This window comes from Lemur catta, chromosome 1, assembly GCF_020740605.2.
Source record: "Lemur catta isolate mLemCat1 chromosome 1, mLemCat1.pri, whole genome shotgun sequence".
Taxonomy (NCBI): Eukaryota; Metazoa; Chordata; class Mammalia; order Primates; family Lemuridae; genus Lemur; species Lemur catta.
In genome coordinates this window covers 56,461,491-56,473,971 of record NC_059128.1, presented here as the reverse complement: position 1 = coordinate 56,473,971, position 12,481 = coordinate 56,461,491, and the positions used below count along the sequence as shown (strand labels likewise).

At 36.1% G+C, this 12,481-nt stretch overlaps 1 protein-coding gene across 2 annotated transcripts in view; it reads right to left on the bottom strand.

The window, feature by feature from the left end:
• Positions 1 to 4,172: 4,172 nt before the first annotated feature.
• The window catches only part of BAZ1A (bromodomain adjacent to zinc finger domain 1A), a 90,919-nt gene continuing 82,610 nt past the window's right edge, over positions 4,173 to 12,481 (bottom strand). For both annotated transcript variants that reach the window (XM_045568789.1, XM_045568797.1), the window contains 6 exons: positions 10,383 to 10,630; positions 10,074 to 10,297; positions 8,495 to 8,964; positions 7,563 to 7,705; positions 5,592 to 5,679; positions 4,173 to 5,155 (listed from right to left, as the gene is read on the bottom strand). In XM_045568789.1, the coding sequence (XP_045424745.1) occupies positions 4,959 to 5,155; positions 5,592 to 5,679; positions 7,563 to 7,705; positions 8,495 to 8,964; positions 10,074 to 10,297; positions 10,383 to 10,630 (1,370 nt within the window). In that variant the 3' untranslated portion in view covers positions 4,173 to 4,958. The remainder of the gene's footprint in view (positions 5,156 to 5,591; positions 5,680 to 7,562; positions 7,706 to 8,494; positions 8,965 to 10,073; positions 10,298 to 10,382; positions 10,631 to 12,481) is intronic.

The following is a 12,481-nucleotide window of genomic DNA, read 5'->3' as shown; positions in this document are numbered from 1 at the left end:
GCTCGAATGATCCTCCTACCTTAACCTCCCAAGTAGCTGGTATTACAGATGTGTGTCACCATGCCCAGCTAATCTTAAAAGTTTTTTTGTAGGGACAGGGTCTCACTATGTTGCCCAGGCTAGTCTCAAATTTCTACCCTGAAGCAATCCTCCCACTTCAGTATCCCAAAGTGCTGGGATTACAGGCATGAGCCAGCACGCCTGGCTGAATCCCAATCTTCAGTAGCTAGAGCAAGAACTAGTGAAAGGAATTAAGAGTTCTTCAATACAATGTTTAAATTATCTTTATTATTTATTCCAGATCAGAGATCAGCAAACTATGGCCTACAGGCCAAATCTGGCCTTCCACTTGTTTTTGCAAATACAGTTTTACTGTAACAGCCACACCCAATAGTTTATGCATCGTCTATGGCTGCTTTCACACTACAATGGCAAAGTTGAGTAGCTATAGGGGAGACTGATGGCTGGCAAAGCCTTAAATATTTCTTACCTGGACCTTTACAGAAAGTTTGCCAAGCCCTGTCCTAGAGGATTGTGGATTGAACCGTAGAAAAGGGTGCAGGATCCGGCAAAGAAATACCAGTCACAGAAGCTAAGGCAGGGAAACATTTAAAATCAAATGCCTATTAGCTGGAAAAATGCTACACTGCCTCATTATCCATTTTTAGTTTGCTACTCTCAGATGATTACATCAGAAACAGCTATTATATACATGAAAAGTATTACTAATATGAGTTAATTATAGGAGTTAGCCAAAATATCCCAAGGAAATGATAATTCTCTATAATCTAAATGTCATCAGAGAACTGGTTAAGTAAATCCAAGACTGGGATATCTGAGAAAGGTTCCAATGAGGTGAGTCTTAAATACAATGGTGTATTGGATGGTTTATAAACAAATACAGTTTAAAGGGCTAATGTGGAATATAGCCAAAGCATAACCTTCCTCATGTTTGTTAGTGAAATTAATCTAAGCATTCTACCAAATTTTTGAAATCAAACAATGTACTCACATGTGTGCAACTGACCATATCCCCTTTTCTCTAGAAAAAGACAAAAAATTTTAACATGCTGAAAATGAATGAATGAGACAACGAGCTATATCCGAAGAACTGTCGCCTTCAAAACTGCACAGGTATTAAATTACTGCTTCTCACATGTTTCTACATGTTTAAATACAGTCTACATGGGAACTAAATCAAAAGCTTGGAAGACAGCACTCTTCCAGTACTTGTGCACCCTTCAGTATATATTCTGAGCATATAGGTAAAGAATATGAGGACAGAGGTCCTTAGAAACGAGGAATAAAAAGGAAAAGAACCAAAAAAAGAGCACAATCATATACCATTCATTTTGCAATGAATCTTTCCAAACGTTTGACTATTATCTGATATGACTATACCTGACCATACATTCTCTGTTTTCCTGTTTGCTCACCCTTTTATGCTTTTTGCAGGGATAAACCGCATATGTCTCATCTTGCTGGAGATACCCTGATATAATGGAAAGATAGAACTTTGAAAGAATTGGTGTCATTGACTCTGTGATCTTGGGCAAGTATTTAAAAATAAAAAATCCAGTCAGGTACAGTAGTATGTGCCTGTAATCCCAGCTACTCGGGAGGCTGAGGTGGGAAGATCACTTGAGCCCAGGAGTTCAATTCCAGCCTGGGCAACAGAGCAAGATGCTGCTTCTTAACAACAAAGAAAACCATCCGAGTCTTAACCTCATCGGAAAAATGGAGAGAATACCAAAAATATTACAGAACTGCCATCTTGTTTTTTCTTTTGGAGACAAAGTATCACTCTGTTGCCCGGGCTAGAGTACCATGGCATCAGCCTAGCTTACAGCAACCTCAAACTCCTGGGCTCAAGCAATCCTCCTGCCTCAGCCTCCCGAGTAGCTGGGACTACAAGCATGCACCACCATACCTAGCTAATTTTTTCTATATATATTTTTAGTTGTCCAGTTAATTTCTATTTTTTTTTAGTAGAGACGAGGTCTTGCTCTTGCTTAGGCTGGTCTTGAACTCCTGAGCTCAAACGATCCACCCGCCTCAGCCTCCCAGAATGCCACCTTGTTATTTTTTAAAAGACATAGGGTCTCACTCTGTTGCCCAGGCTGGAGTGCAGTGGCGGGATCATAGCTAACTGCAGCCTCCAGCTCCTGGACTCAAGCAATTCTACTGCTTCAGCATCCCAAGTAGTTGGGACTACAGGTGTGTACCCATACCCAGCTATTTTTTATTTTTTGTAGAGATGGGGTCTCACTATATTGCCCAGGCTGATCTTAAACTCTTGGGCTTAAGTGATCCTCCCACCTTGGTCTGTGCTGTGATGACAAGCGTGAGCCACTGTGTCTGGCCACAGAACTGCCTTATTTAATACAAAAAGCATTTCACATACTTATTAGGTGCAAAGGTTATAAAGTATTGCATTAAAGGGCCTGGCACATAATAAGATGGATTAATTTTTTTTCCTTCTGGCACTCTCTTTTGCAATTACAAATCAAGTGTTTTTAGAAATACAATTTATCTGGATTTAGAGACAAATGTCTCTGTCATCATACTGAACTCCAGTACTCTCAATCATGTTTTTGTTTCACCTATTTCATTATGTAGTCTTTTCTCCTTCAATAAAAACATGAAAGCAAAGTAGAAGTCACATAATGCTGGTTGCTTTCTTGGTCATGTTAACATTACATTCTCAGTCACTAACATATACCCCTTGTCTGTTAACCTCATGGCTATATAAAAGTTTTAATTACCATAGATATGATGATTTTTGTATATTGAAAGGTAATGTATTACTTTAACTGAGTCTGAGAAAGGCGAGGCATAAATATAAATTGCAAGTTTTATGACTGATGTTCAGACTAAATAATTCCACAAGTAGTCAGAAATAGTTCCTTCTTAGTGTTTATTGTCTAGAAGAAAAGGAAATATAAAATTACTTGTTATTAACATTAAAAAGGAAATATTACATAATCAAATAATTTACTTTCTATTAAAATATAATTATATTTTCAGAATTGTCCCTTGATATTTAAATATTAAGTAAAATTTTCTAAGAAATTTGGTTATTGGCATATACAATTATTACAAATTTACCCAAAAGTCATAGATATGAACATATTTATGCAAAGAATCTAAAAATCGATGATCTCAAACTATATGAGAAAGAAATAAAAGAGGGGTAACTTGCCAAATAAACTAACCTAATTAAACAAGAATGCAGTATATTCAAGATTTCAGATAAGAAAATAGAGGGAAGTTTCTCCTGCCCACCAAAAAGCCCTACGAAAGACATCTGCCTCTTGCATCCTAAAAAGGAAAAGCCACTGTTACAAAATTGAGGTCCTGGCTGGGTGCAATGGCTCACACCTGTAATCCTAGCACTTTGGGAGGCTGAGGCAGGAGGACTGCTTGAGGTGAGGAGTTTGGGACCAGCTTCAGCAACATGGCAAGACCCTATCTCTACAAAAATAAGAAAAATTAGCTGGGCATAGTAGTGCGCACCTGTAGTCCCAGCTACTCAGGAGGCTGAGGAGGAGGATCCTTTGAGCGTAGGAGTTTGAGGTTGCAGTGAGCTTATGATGATGCCACTGACCTCTAGCCTGGGCAACAAAGTGAGACTCTGTCTCAAAACAAACAAAAAAACTGAGGTCCCTGTATGTCTTCCACACCTAAGAAATAGCTCCTTTTATATATATATATATATATATATGTGTGTGTGTGTGTGTATACATATATTAGGTATATTTAAATTTTTATTTCCAGAGTGTTTCTTAACTAGGTGAGCATATTCCAAATTTTCTTTCCCATAAAATGTTACTGTTTTTGGCTGGGCATAGTGGTACACACCTGTAGTCCCAGCTCCTAGAGAGGATGAGGCGGGAGGATTGCTTGAGCCCAGGAGTTTGAGGTTGCAGTGAGCTATGATGATACCAGTGTACTCTAGCCTGGGTGACACAGTGAGACTCTGTCTCAAAAAAAAAAAAAAAAGTTACTGCTTTTGATGAGCTGTATCTCACTCCTCAAGGGTTTAGGCAGAAAAAGATGCAAATTACTGTTATAGAGATTCAGGTACAATAAAACACTGGTTTCTGTGGTATGTATGTATCACATGCAAACTTCGAGTTCTGATTTGTAAAAATTCCAGAAATTCAGAATACTTGAAAAAAATGTTATCATTTTATTTGTACACTTAAAGTTGTACATAGAAACTTATAATACAGTTCTGTAAAACTGAAAGAACTGTCAGGGAAAAGGAAGGGTGTTACCTGTTTTTGATTGATCATTAAGGAAGTTAGAGAAATAAAACAAAAACACAGTAAAAGGTTTAAAAAAATTAAGAACATTTTTTAGGTATAAATTTTATAAATACAAAACAAATTCACAAATTACTTTGAATGCTAAATAAATATCTAATTAATAAACTCAGACTTAATACCTTCAGCCAGCACTGGTACAGCATTTCAAGGATATAAAATTAGATTCATTCATGTGTAGTGTTGAAAAGAATATGCTCATTAAACAATCTTTAGACATATACACATTTTTCTAAACTGTGCTATTGTAGAAGACTCATCTGTAGATAAATCTCCCTTAATACCACAACTTCTAAAAAAATCAGTAACAAAATAAATCATAGGTGAAAAAATATTTTCCAAGATATGTGGACACATGAATGATCTCAAAAATGTACAAAAGCCTGTAAACCAGTACTGTAGCCAATACATCTATCAAACTTATTAGATACTGAACAAAACTGTAGCAAAGGAAATCTTTCCTACATTCTCCTGAGTGCTTAATATTAAAATTGAGAATATAGTGCCGGCCACACTTCAACGTGGTCAGTTGTTATTGCTTTATACATTGTCTGCTTTAGAGCATGATTTAATGTTCCATTTTCATGAACAATTTGTTTTTCCTCAAATACATCCTTTAGAAGGACAAAATTAGATTCGTGACTTTTTTGCAGCCGGTGGTGTGCTAACTTGATCCACATTACTGGGTGTGACATGGAGTCCAAGCTTTTGAGCCTGAATATGAAAAAACGCTTGAAGCCTAGTTCCAGCTTTTGCTTCACTTGTGTTACGAGGGTTGTATTCAAAGCAGTTCGAAAACATTAACTCAATATCATCAATAAACTCAGCTAGAGAGGAAAAGAAGCAAAAAAGATTAGAATGCAAGTACATAAATTATAATTTTTATTTGTGTCGTATCCGAAAACTTTATTAAGAAAATGGAAGCCCACTTTTTTCTGTAGAAAAGATGAGTCTGTAACAAGGTAGCAGAACTGAAGCTTCAAGTTGTTTTAACTATAAATACTTTAAAATTGTTTTATTAAAACTATGCAATTAGGTAATTATCTATTAATATATTATATAATTATAAAGAATCTCTTTTAATAAATATCTTTAACTCATTCGCTCCTAATCCATCTTTCACCTCCATATACACTAATGAGCATTTTAGGGACCTCTTGGGATGCCATCCTTAAAACTACATTAACATGCATCCTTTAAAACAAAATAGCCTGTACCTCGTTAAACAAAAATGATTATCTAGGAAAAACATAAATTACTTACATGCTAATTTATATTCACATTTATTCACTTTTTCACGAATTATATTTAAGGCAATGGGCTTTTTGATGATGTCATAGTAGTCTGGGACCTGTAAAATAATTCAAATATATGTATCTCCATACAGAAAATTTAATCAGAATAAGTGGTCAAATACATAAAAGTTTTACATTTTAAAAGCAACTCATTATTAACCTCTGAATACTATTATTCCACTAAAATCATGTAATATATTTTCAGTACTGTAATATTATAGAAGCCTATTTGATATCATCAAAAATGTTAATAATTTATTGTGAAAGAAAAAAATCATGGTCTTGTTCATGGCTCTCTCCCCCCCTTAATAGGCAGATACACACACATACATACATATATGAAAATTTTTCACTGTAATCAAAAGAAAAAAATTTCTTTAATGAGCATTATTACATTTGTAATAAGAAATATTAATTCAGGACAAGAACTACCCAGGAAAAATGAATCAAATGAGTCAAACTAAGATTTGATTTTTTTAGATGCTATTCATTAATTCTCACATTCTTGCTCTAGAAAGCTCAAAGCAGAATTCTAATGATGTCACTTCTTCATTCGGAAACCTTTACCTACATACTGACAAGTAAGACCCTGACACACCCTTGGCTCCATTCAAACTATCTACCATTCTCCATGTTCTCATTTCTGAGTATTTAACTTACAGTCCCTTTTTCCTAAAACATCCTTATTCCAGTTCTCCTTGTTGAAATTCTGTCTGTCTTCAGTGACCAGTCCAAGTAGTTCTTCCATAATTTTTTTTTCTTTTTATATTAAAAATTTTTTTGTAGAGATGGAGTCCTGCTATCTATGTAGCCCAGGATGGCCTCGAACTTCTGGGTTCAAGCAATCCTCTTGCCTTAGCCTCCCAAAGCGCTGGGATTACAGGTGTGAGCCATTATGCCAAAAACTTTCTAATTCCTGTTATTTCCTCCCTCTAAAAGTTCAAATCAATCCCTTTTTCTTCTCTGCTTCTGTAATATCATAACTTTTATTACAGTAGTATAACAGTTTTATCTCTGTTATATAGCACATCACATTCTGCCATACATATATAAAATATAAATAACTATAGTACCATCTCCTATCCCTAAATTAGGTTAGGCTATCGCTGTTCTCTAAGAATCCCTATATTTTATATCAGTGTTTCTCAAAGTGTGGTCTCTGGACCAGGATCAGCATCATCGGGGGACTTGTCAGAAATACAAATGGTTGGACATCATCCCATATCTAATGAATCAAAAACTCTGGGGTGGAGCTCAGGAATCTGTATTTTAATAAGCCCTCCAATGATTCTGATGCATGCTACAGTTTGACAGCTGTTATTTTACATAAGAGAAATATTAATGGTACTCAATTGAATTACACATTCATATTCATTACACAGAACAAAAGCAGTGAGGTCATTTCAACACACTGTCGTTTATAAAGACTTAGTCACGGAATTAATTAGAAGGGACAGAAGAGACTATGGTTTCTTTCTTTTTTTGAGACAGTCTCGTTCTATTGCCCAGGCTAGAGTGCAGTGGCCTGATCATAGCTCACTGCAACCTTTAAGCCCCAGTCTCAAGCAATCCTCCTGCCTCAGCCTCCCGAATAGCTGCCACCATACTCAAAACTAAATTTTTCTATTTTTTGTAGAGATGGAGTCTCATGATGTTGCCCAGGCAGGTACTGAATTCCTGGCCTCAAGCAATCCTCCTACCTCCGTCTCCCAAAGTGCTGGGATTACAGGCATGAGCCACTCTGCCTGGCCAGGACACTGTGCTTTCTAGCTCCACTGTTTTCAATATAGGAACAACTTTCTAAGTGTTTCTTTTTTTTTTTTTTTTTTTTAAAGAAGACAGTAATAGGCATTTTGACTATCTCAAAGTTGCCATGCAGACTAAATCAGAAAATACACATGAACACAATTTATGAAGCATTATAGTCTGATAATATTACCTGGATTTTAGAAACCAGTTTCAAAAAAGGCCAGCTGTCATCATGTCGTACCAATTCCACAACAAGTTGTTCAAAGGCAGACAGTTCATGAACTCCTCCCTGTCGGCCGGAACTCCTTCGACTCAGTGTCACAGGAGATGACTCTGAATAAATAATTAAAACATTTTATGTGATAAGAAAGCAAAATATTTGATCACCACAAGCTAACAGTACATATAAATAAAAATCAAACTCAAACTGGAAATTCACTCTGTTCACTGAGATGTTAACTTATTTCCTGAGAGAAAAATCTGAAACAAATATTATTTCCTTTTCGATCTTAAAAATTTCCAACTAAAAAACATTCATTTTTTAAAAATATCATTTTTATTACTGACATTAAAAAAAAGAACAGCACTGAAGAGATAAAGGATAATAAAGAGATTAAGAATAAAGATTACTATAAACAAAAGTCATAATTAAAAGATAGCTGCTGACCGCTCCCTAAAAATATTATTGCCCCTAATCCTACCCCTTCCCCCCAATCCAGTATTTCACATGGGAACCTTATCAATAACCTAATGTTGCTTATTTAGGTAATTACAAATATGTGTGTTTTGAGGGAGGAAAAGTAGGAGAGAATGAAATATGGTGTTATACTGAGACTGTTCAAAAATTGTCCAAATATCTCCATTTAAAACAGAGCACCATTTGCAAATTTATTATATTATCCTGCTACACTAGTTGAAAGACCAGTAACATAATTTACCTTTATTCCCCAAATAGGTGCCCCTTTAATCAGTATTATGCTTTAGGTCAGGTTGCTTACTAATAACTTGGCATATCTTAGTGACAGCCTTTAAAAAAATGATCTAAAGTATCTCAACATTCAGTATTTCCAAATTATTCAATTTTCTTAGGTACAGAAGAGTTTAAATTAGACTTCTTCATACCTGTAGATTGTCTTTTCCTGCATCTTCTCTTGGATTCACTATCTTGGAAAGAAAGTTTTGAAGCAACTCTTAAAGATGTTGACTGTTCACTTGACTTTGTGGCAATGACTCTGAAGTTAGGGAAGCTGGGACTATTTTCTGGTGTATTATTAGCACTTCTCCTGCTTCTGCGCTTTCTACGAGGACTAACTAGTTCCACAAATACATCTGCTTGCAGTGGACTATGACTGTGGCGCGTTGAACGATTGGCAATTCTTAAAGATTTAGTTTCTGTAGGAGGAGCAGAATTTATCCTTCTGAGGTTTCTACCAATAGTTTTAGAAGAAACAGTTGCCTTGGGTGTACTCTGCTGACTCCTTGAAGGGTATCTTCCAGAATCTTGTCGTTGGCCACGACTTGAGAAAGAAGAGCTAAGTCTCCCTCTTGCTTTAATTGGCAATCTAACTTGTGGTCTTCCTCGTTTTGATGTGCTATAAATATTGTTAGAAAACATGATTATTGTACAGAGCAATGATGAATGTATGATTAGCTCTATTCTCCTTGTTCTATTCAGCCAATGAGTTATAAATAAATTTTCTGTATAACTGAGACTTAGCCTAGACTCAATTCCTTAACCCTAAAAGCCAACAAGTTTTCATGGAAATCTAAAATGTGCCTTCATGTATTTCCCTGAAATGCAAAGAGAATATTTAATATTTTCTTGGTAACTCCAGGAAATGATCATGAAAATTAAGTCCTAAATTACGATAAACTATAAAAATCCTCAGGAGAACCAATAAATAGACCTAGTGAATCATGATGAAAAACTGAAAAGAGTGATAAACTAATATTAAAATGCAATTCTTTTGTCTCCTTTTGCTACAAGAGACTATCACTTTTCATTATCGTTGATATTGAGGTAACCTACAGTTTCAGCCAAGGGCCACCACTGAAGTGGGCCTTGAACCTGTGGCTCTTGAATACCAAGCCAAGAACCTCTTTGCCGTCTTCTGATTCTTACTGTGAATTATAAAACTAGATTTAATCTTTTAATTGTATTTAATTAAAAGGATGAAACGACCCCATTAAGCCTTGTTTTATCCATCTCCCCACATATCCAGACTTCCAGTTTACCTAGAGTATTTGCAAGAATTTTCCAAATCTACCTTCCAGACATAAATGTCCCTTCATTTCAGCCCTGAAACACAGAGTCAAATAAGGGGAGATTTCTCCAGTGCTGCCACAGCAGGAATATCCAGGCTCCAAACCCATTCATTAGGCTTGGGTGACATAGCTTGCTAAGAATATGCAGAATACTTGGTTATACGATGGTACAGAAGTTGTTTCTGGGTACAACTGTGGCAGGAGGAGTATAAAAAAAATACAATGTGTTCCTGGCATAGATCACTCACTCTCTGTAGACTGCCCAAATCACCAATACTCCCTGGCAATATTTTTCAATGTTTATAATATATAAAAAGGGTGGCTTCAGGCCACTATATATTATAAAGTTATAGACCACAACTATTCCATTTGTATTTGAACAGTCAAAAGATTGTCTAATTAAGAGGTATTTATTTCATTGCATGTTAGGGCTTACCCGACTTCCTCCTCTTCTTGAGAGTCACCTTCATCTTGTTCTACCTCATACTCTTCCTCCTCACTTTGACCTTCCTCATCATCATCAACTTCACCATCCTCATCTTCCATACTGCCTTCCATTTCTTCATCACTTTCCAAGGAAGGTCTCTGTCTAGAGGAGAGTCTTCTAGAACGTTGCTTTGGTCGACATTCTGGACAAAACCAATCTCCTTCGGGTACAGTCTTAACAAAACACATAAATGATCATTAATCATCTATCACTCAAAATCTCACTGTCTCAATTCTGAAAAGTAGAAGAAAAAAATACCTTGAGCTTTGGTCGAACACAGTAGGTATGATGACCTCGATCACAGCCATCACAAAGAACCATGTTTTCAGCATCACCCTTCTTTCGGCATATCTTGCAACGAGCATTCAGTATAGATTTAGACCACATCACGCTACGATCCAAGGTGGACAGGTGAAGAAAAACTTGGGACAGACTAACAGAGGAAAGGAGAGACTCTCTCCAACGGTCCAGGACTGTTTTATAAGAACGCCCACTGTCACTGGAATCTTAAATAAAAAGGGAAAATGACTGAAGTTTTTAGGCAAAACTAGACATATAACTATTTTCTTGGCAGTTTAAACAGGTTAGATTTTACATTTTTTCTCTTCTGATATTTAACCAAAAGATTATGTTGACATTAAAAACAAAAATCTCCTGTTTTATCAGGCCATGATTGCTAACAACAAAATCTCATGTAAAATATTTGCTAAGCCACATATTGTTTATCATGAGCAATTACTTAAACCCATAAATCAAATGCTAATGGATTTCAATAGCTAAAAGAGAAAAATAACTTAGGCAATGTGTTCTTAATCTGGTCTTTGCATATATCTTTTTTTTTTTTTTTTTTTTTGAGACAGAATCTCGCTCTGTTGCCCGGGCTAGAGTGAGTGCCATGGCGTTAGCCTAGCTCACAACAACCTCAAACTCCTGGGCTTAAGCGATCCTACTGCCTCAGCCACCCGAGTAACTGGGACTACAGGCATGCGCCACCATGCCCAGCTAATTTTTTCTATATATATTTTTAGTTGGCCATATAATTTCTTTCTATTTTTAGTAGAGACAGGGTCTCGCTCTTGCTCAGGCTGGTCTCGAACTCCTGACCTCCAGCGATCCACCTGCCTCGGCCTCTCACAGAGTGCTAGGATTACAGGCGTGAGCCACCGCGCCCGGCCTGCATCAAATCTTAATCTAATTTAGAAAATTGGTTAAATATGATTACAGGTTACTATTCATTTGAATCAAGGATGTTACTTCCTCATTTTCATGTAAAAGATGGACTGCTCTCTAACTTAAGTATCAAACATATATGAAGTTTCTTTTGGGGTTGATGATAATGTTCTCAAACTAGAGGGTGGTGATGGCTGCACGAACTTTGAATATAATAAAAACCCCTGTTTTTCACACTTTAAAAGGGTGAATTTTATGACATGTGAATTTTATCTCAATAAGGCTATTATTAAATTTATAAATTGTGTACAAATACCAACTGCATTGTCTTCTATCTCTAAGAAAATATTATTTTAAAACTGAAGTAAATAAAAACAATGTAATACTCCCCCAAAAGAATTTTTAGTACCAATATTTATATAGAAACATTTGAAAACTTCTGTCATTAACATCACTGTTTCTTTGTCTTCTGGGCTAAACAATTAAGAGTTATTTGACTACATGCTATCAATCTATAGTCAGTCCATCATTTTACACTGGTGTGTGATTTCCATTTCACACTTTAAGATCGTTACCATCTCAATTTTTCTAAAATAGTGTAGCTAATTCTGCAAGGTATATATAAAGACTCCATACATAATCTGGTCATATAGGAGGAAATGTCATGTTCCCTACTATAATCCTCAAATAAAACCTTTTGGGCAGTAGCATAATGGTTAAGAGAATGCAGGCTTTGGAGTTAGTCTGCTCTGAGGTGAGTACTGGTTCCCCTATGAGCTTGGTCAAGTTACTCAACTCTTTTGTGTCTCAAGTGCCTCAGTAGTAGTAAGTGGATAGTACCTTTGAAGGCAGTTGGGACCATTAAATGCGATCATACACACAAGGCATATAAAATATAAAGTACCTGTCATACAGTAAATGATAATATTACTATCATTATTCCTGCATTATATAGTAATAGTTCCCCCTATGTGCAGCACTTTAGAGATAAGAAACAAGTCTATTCTATGGTCCCTATCTTCAAGGAATGCTTAGTACAGCTGAGAAAGTGAAGATATACATAATGAGTTAAAACCATAAAGCAAGAGTTCTGCCAAACCCCAGTGGACCTTAAGCTCCTGTTTGACTGCTGGGCACGGTAAGAGACAGGAAATGAAATCTTGGGACCACCTAAGGTAGTAAGTCCC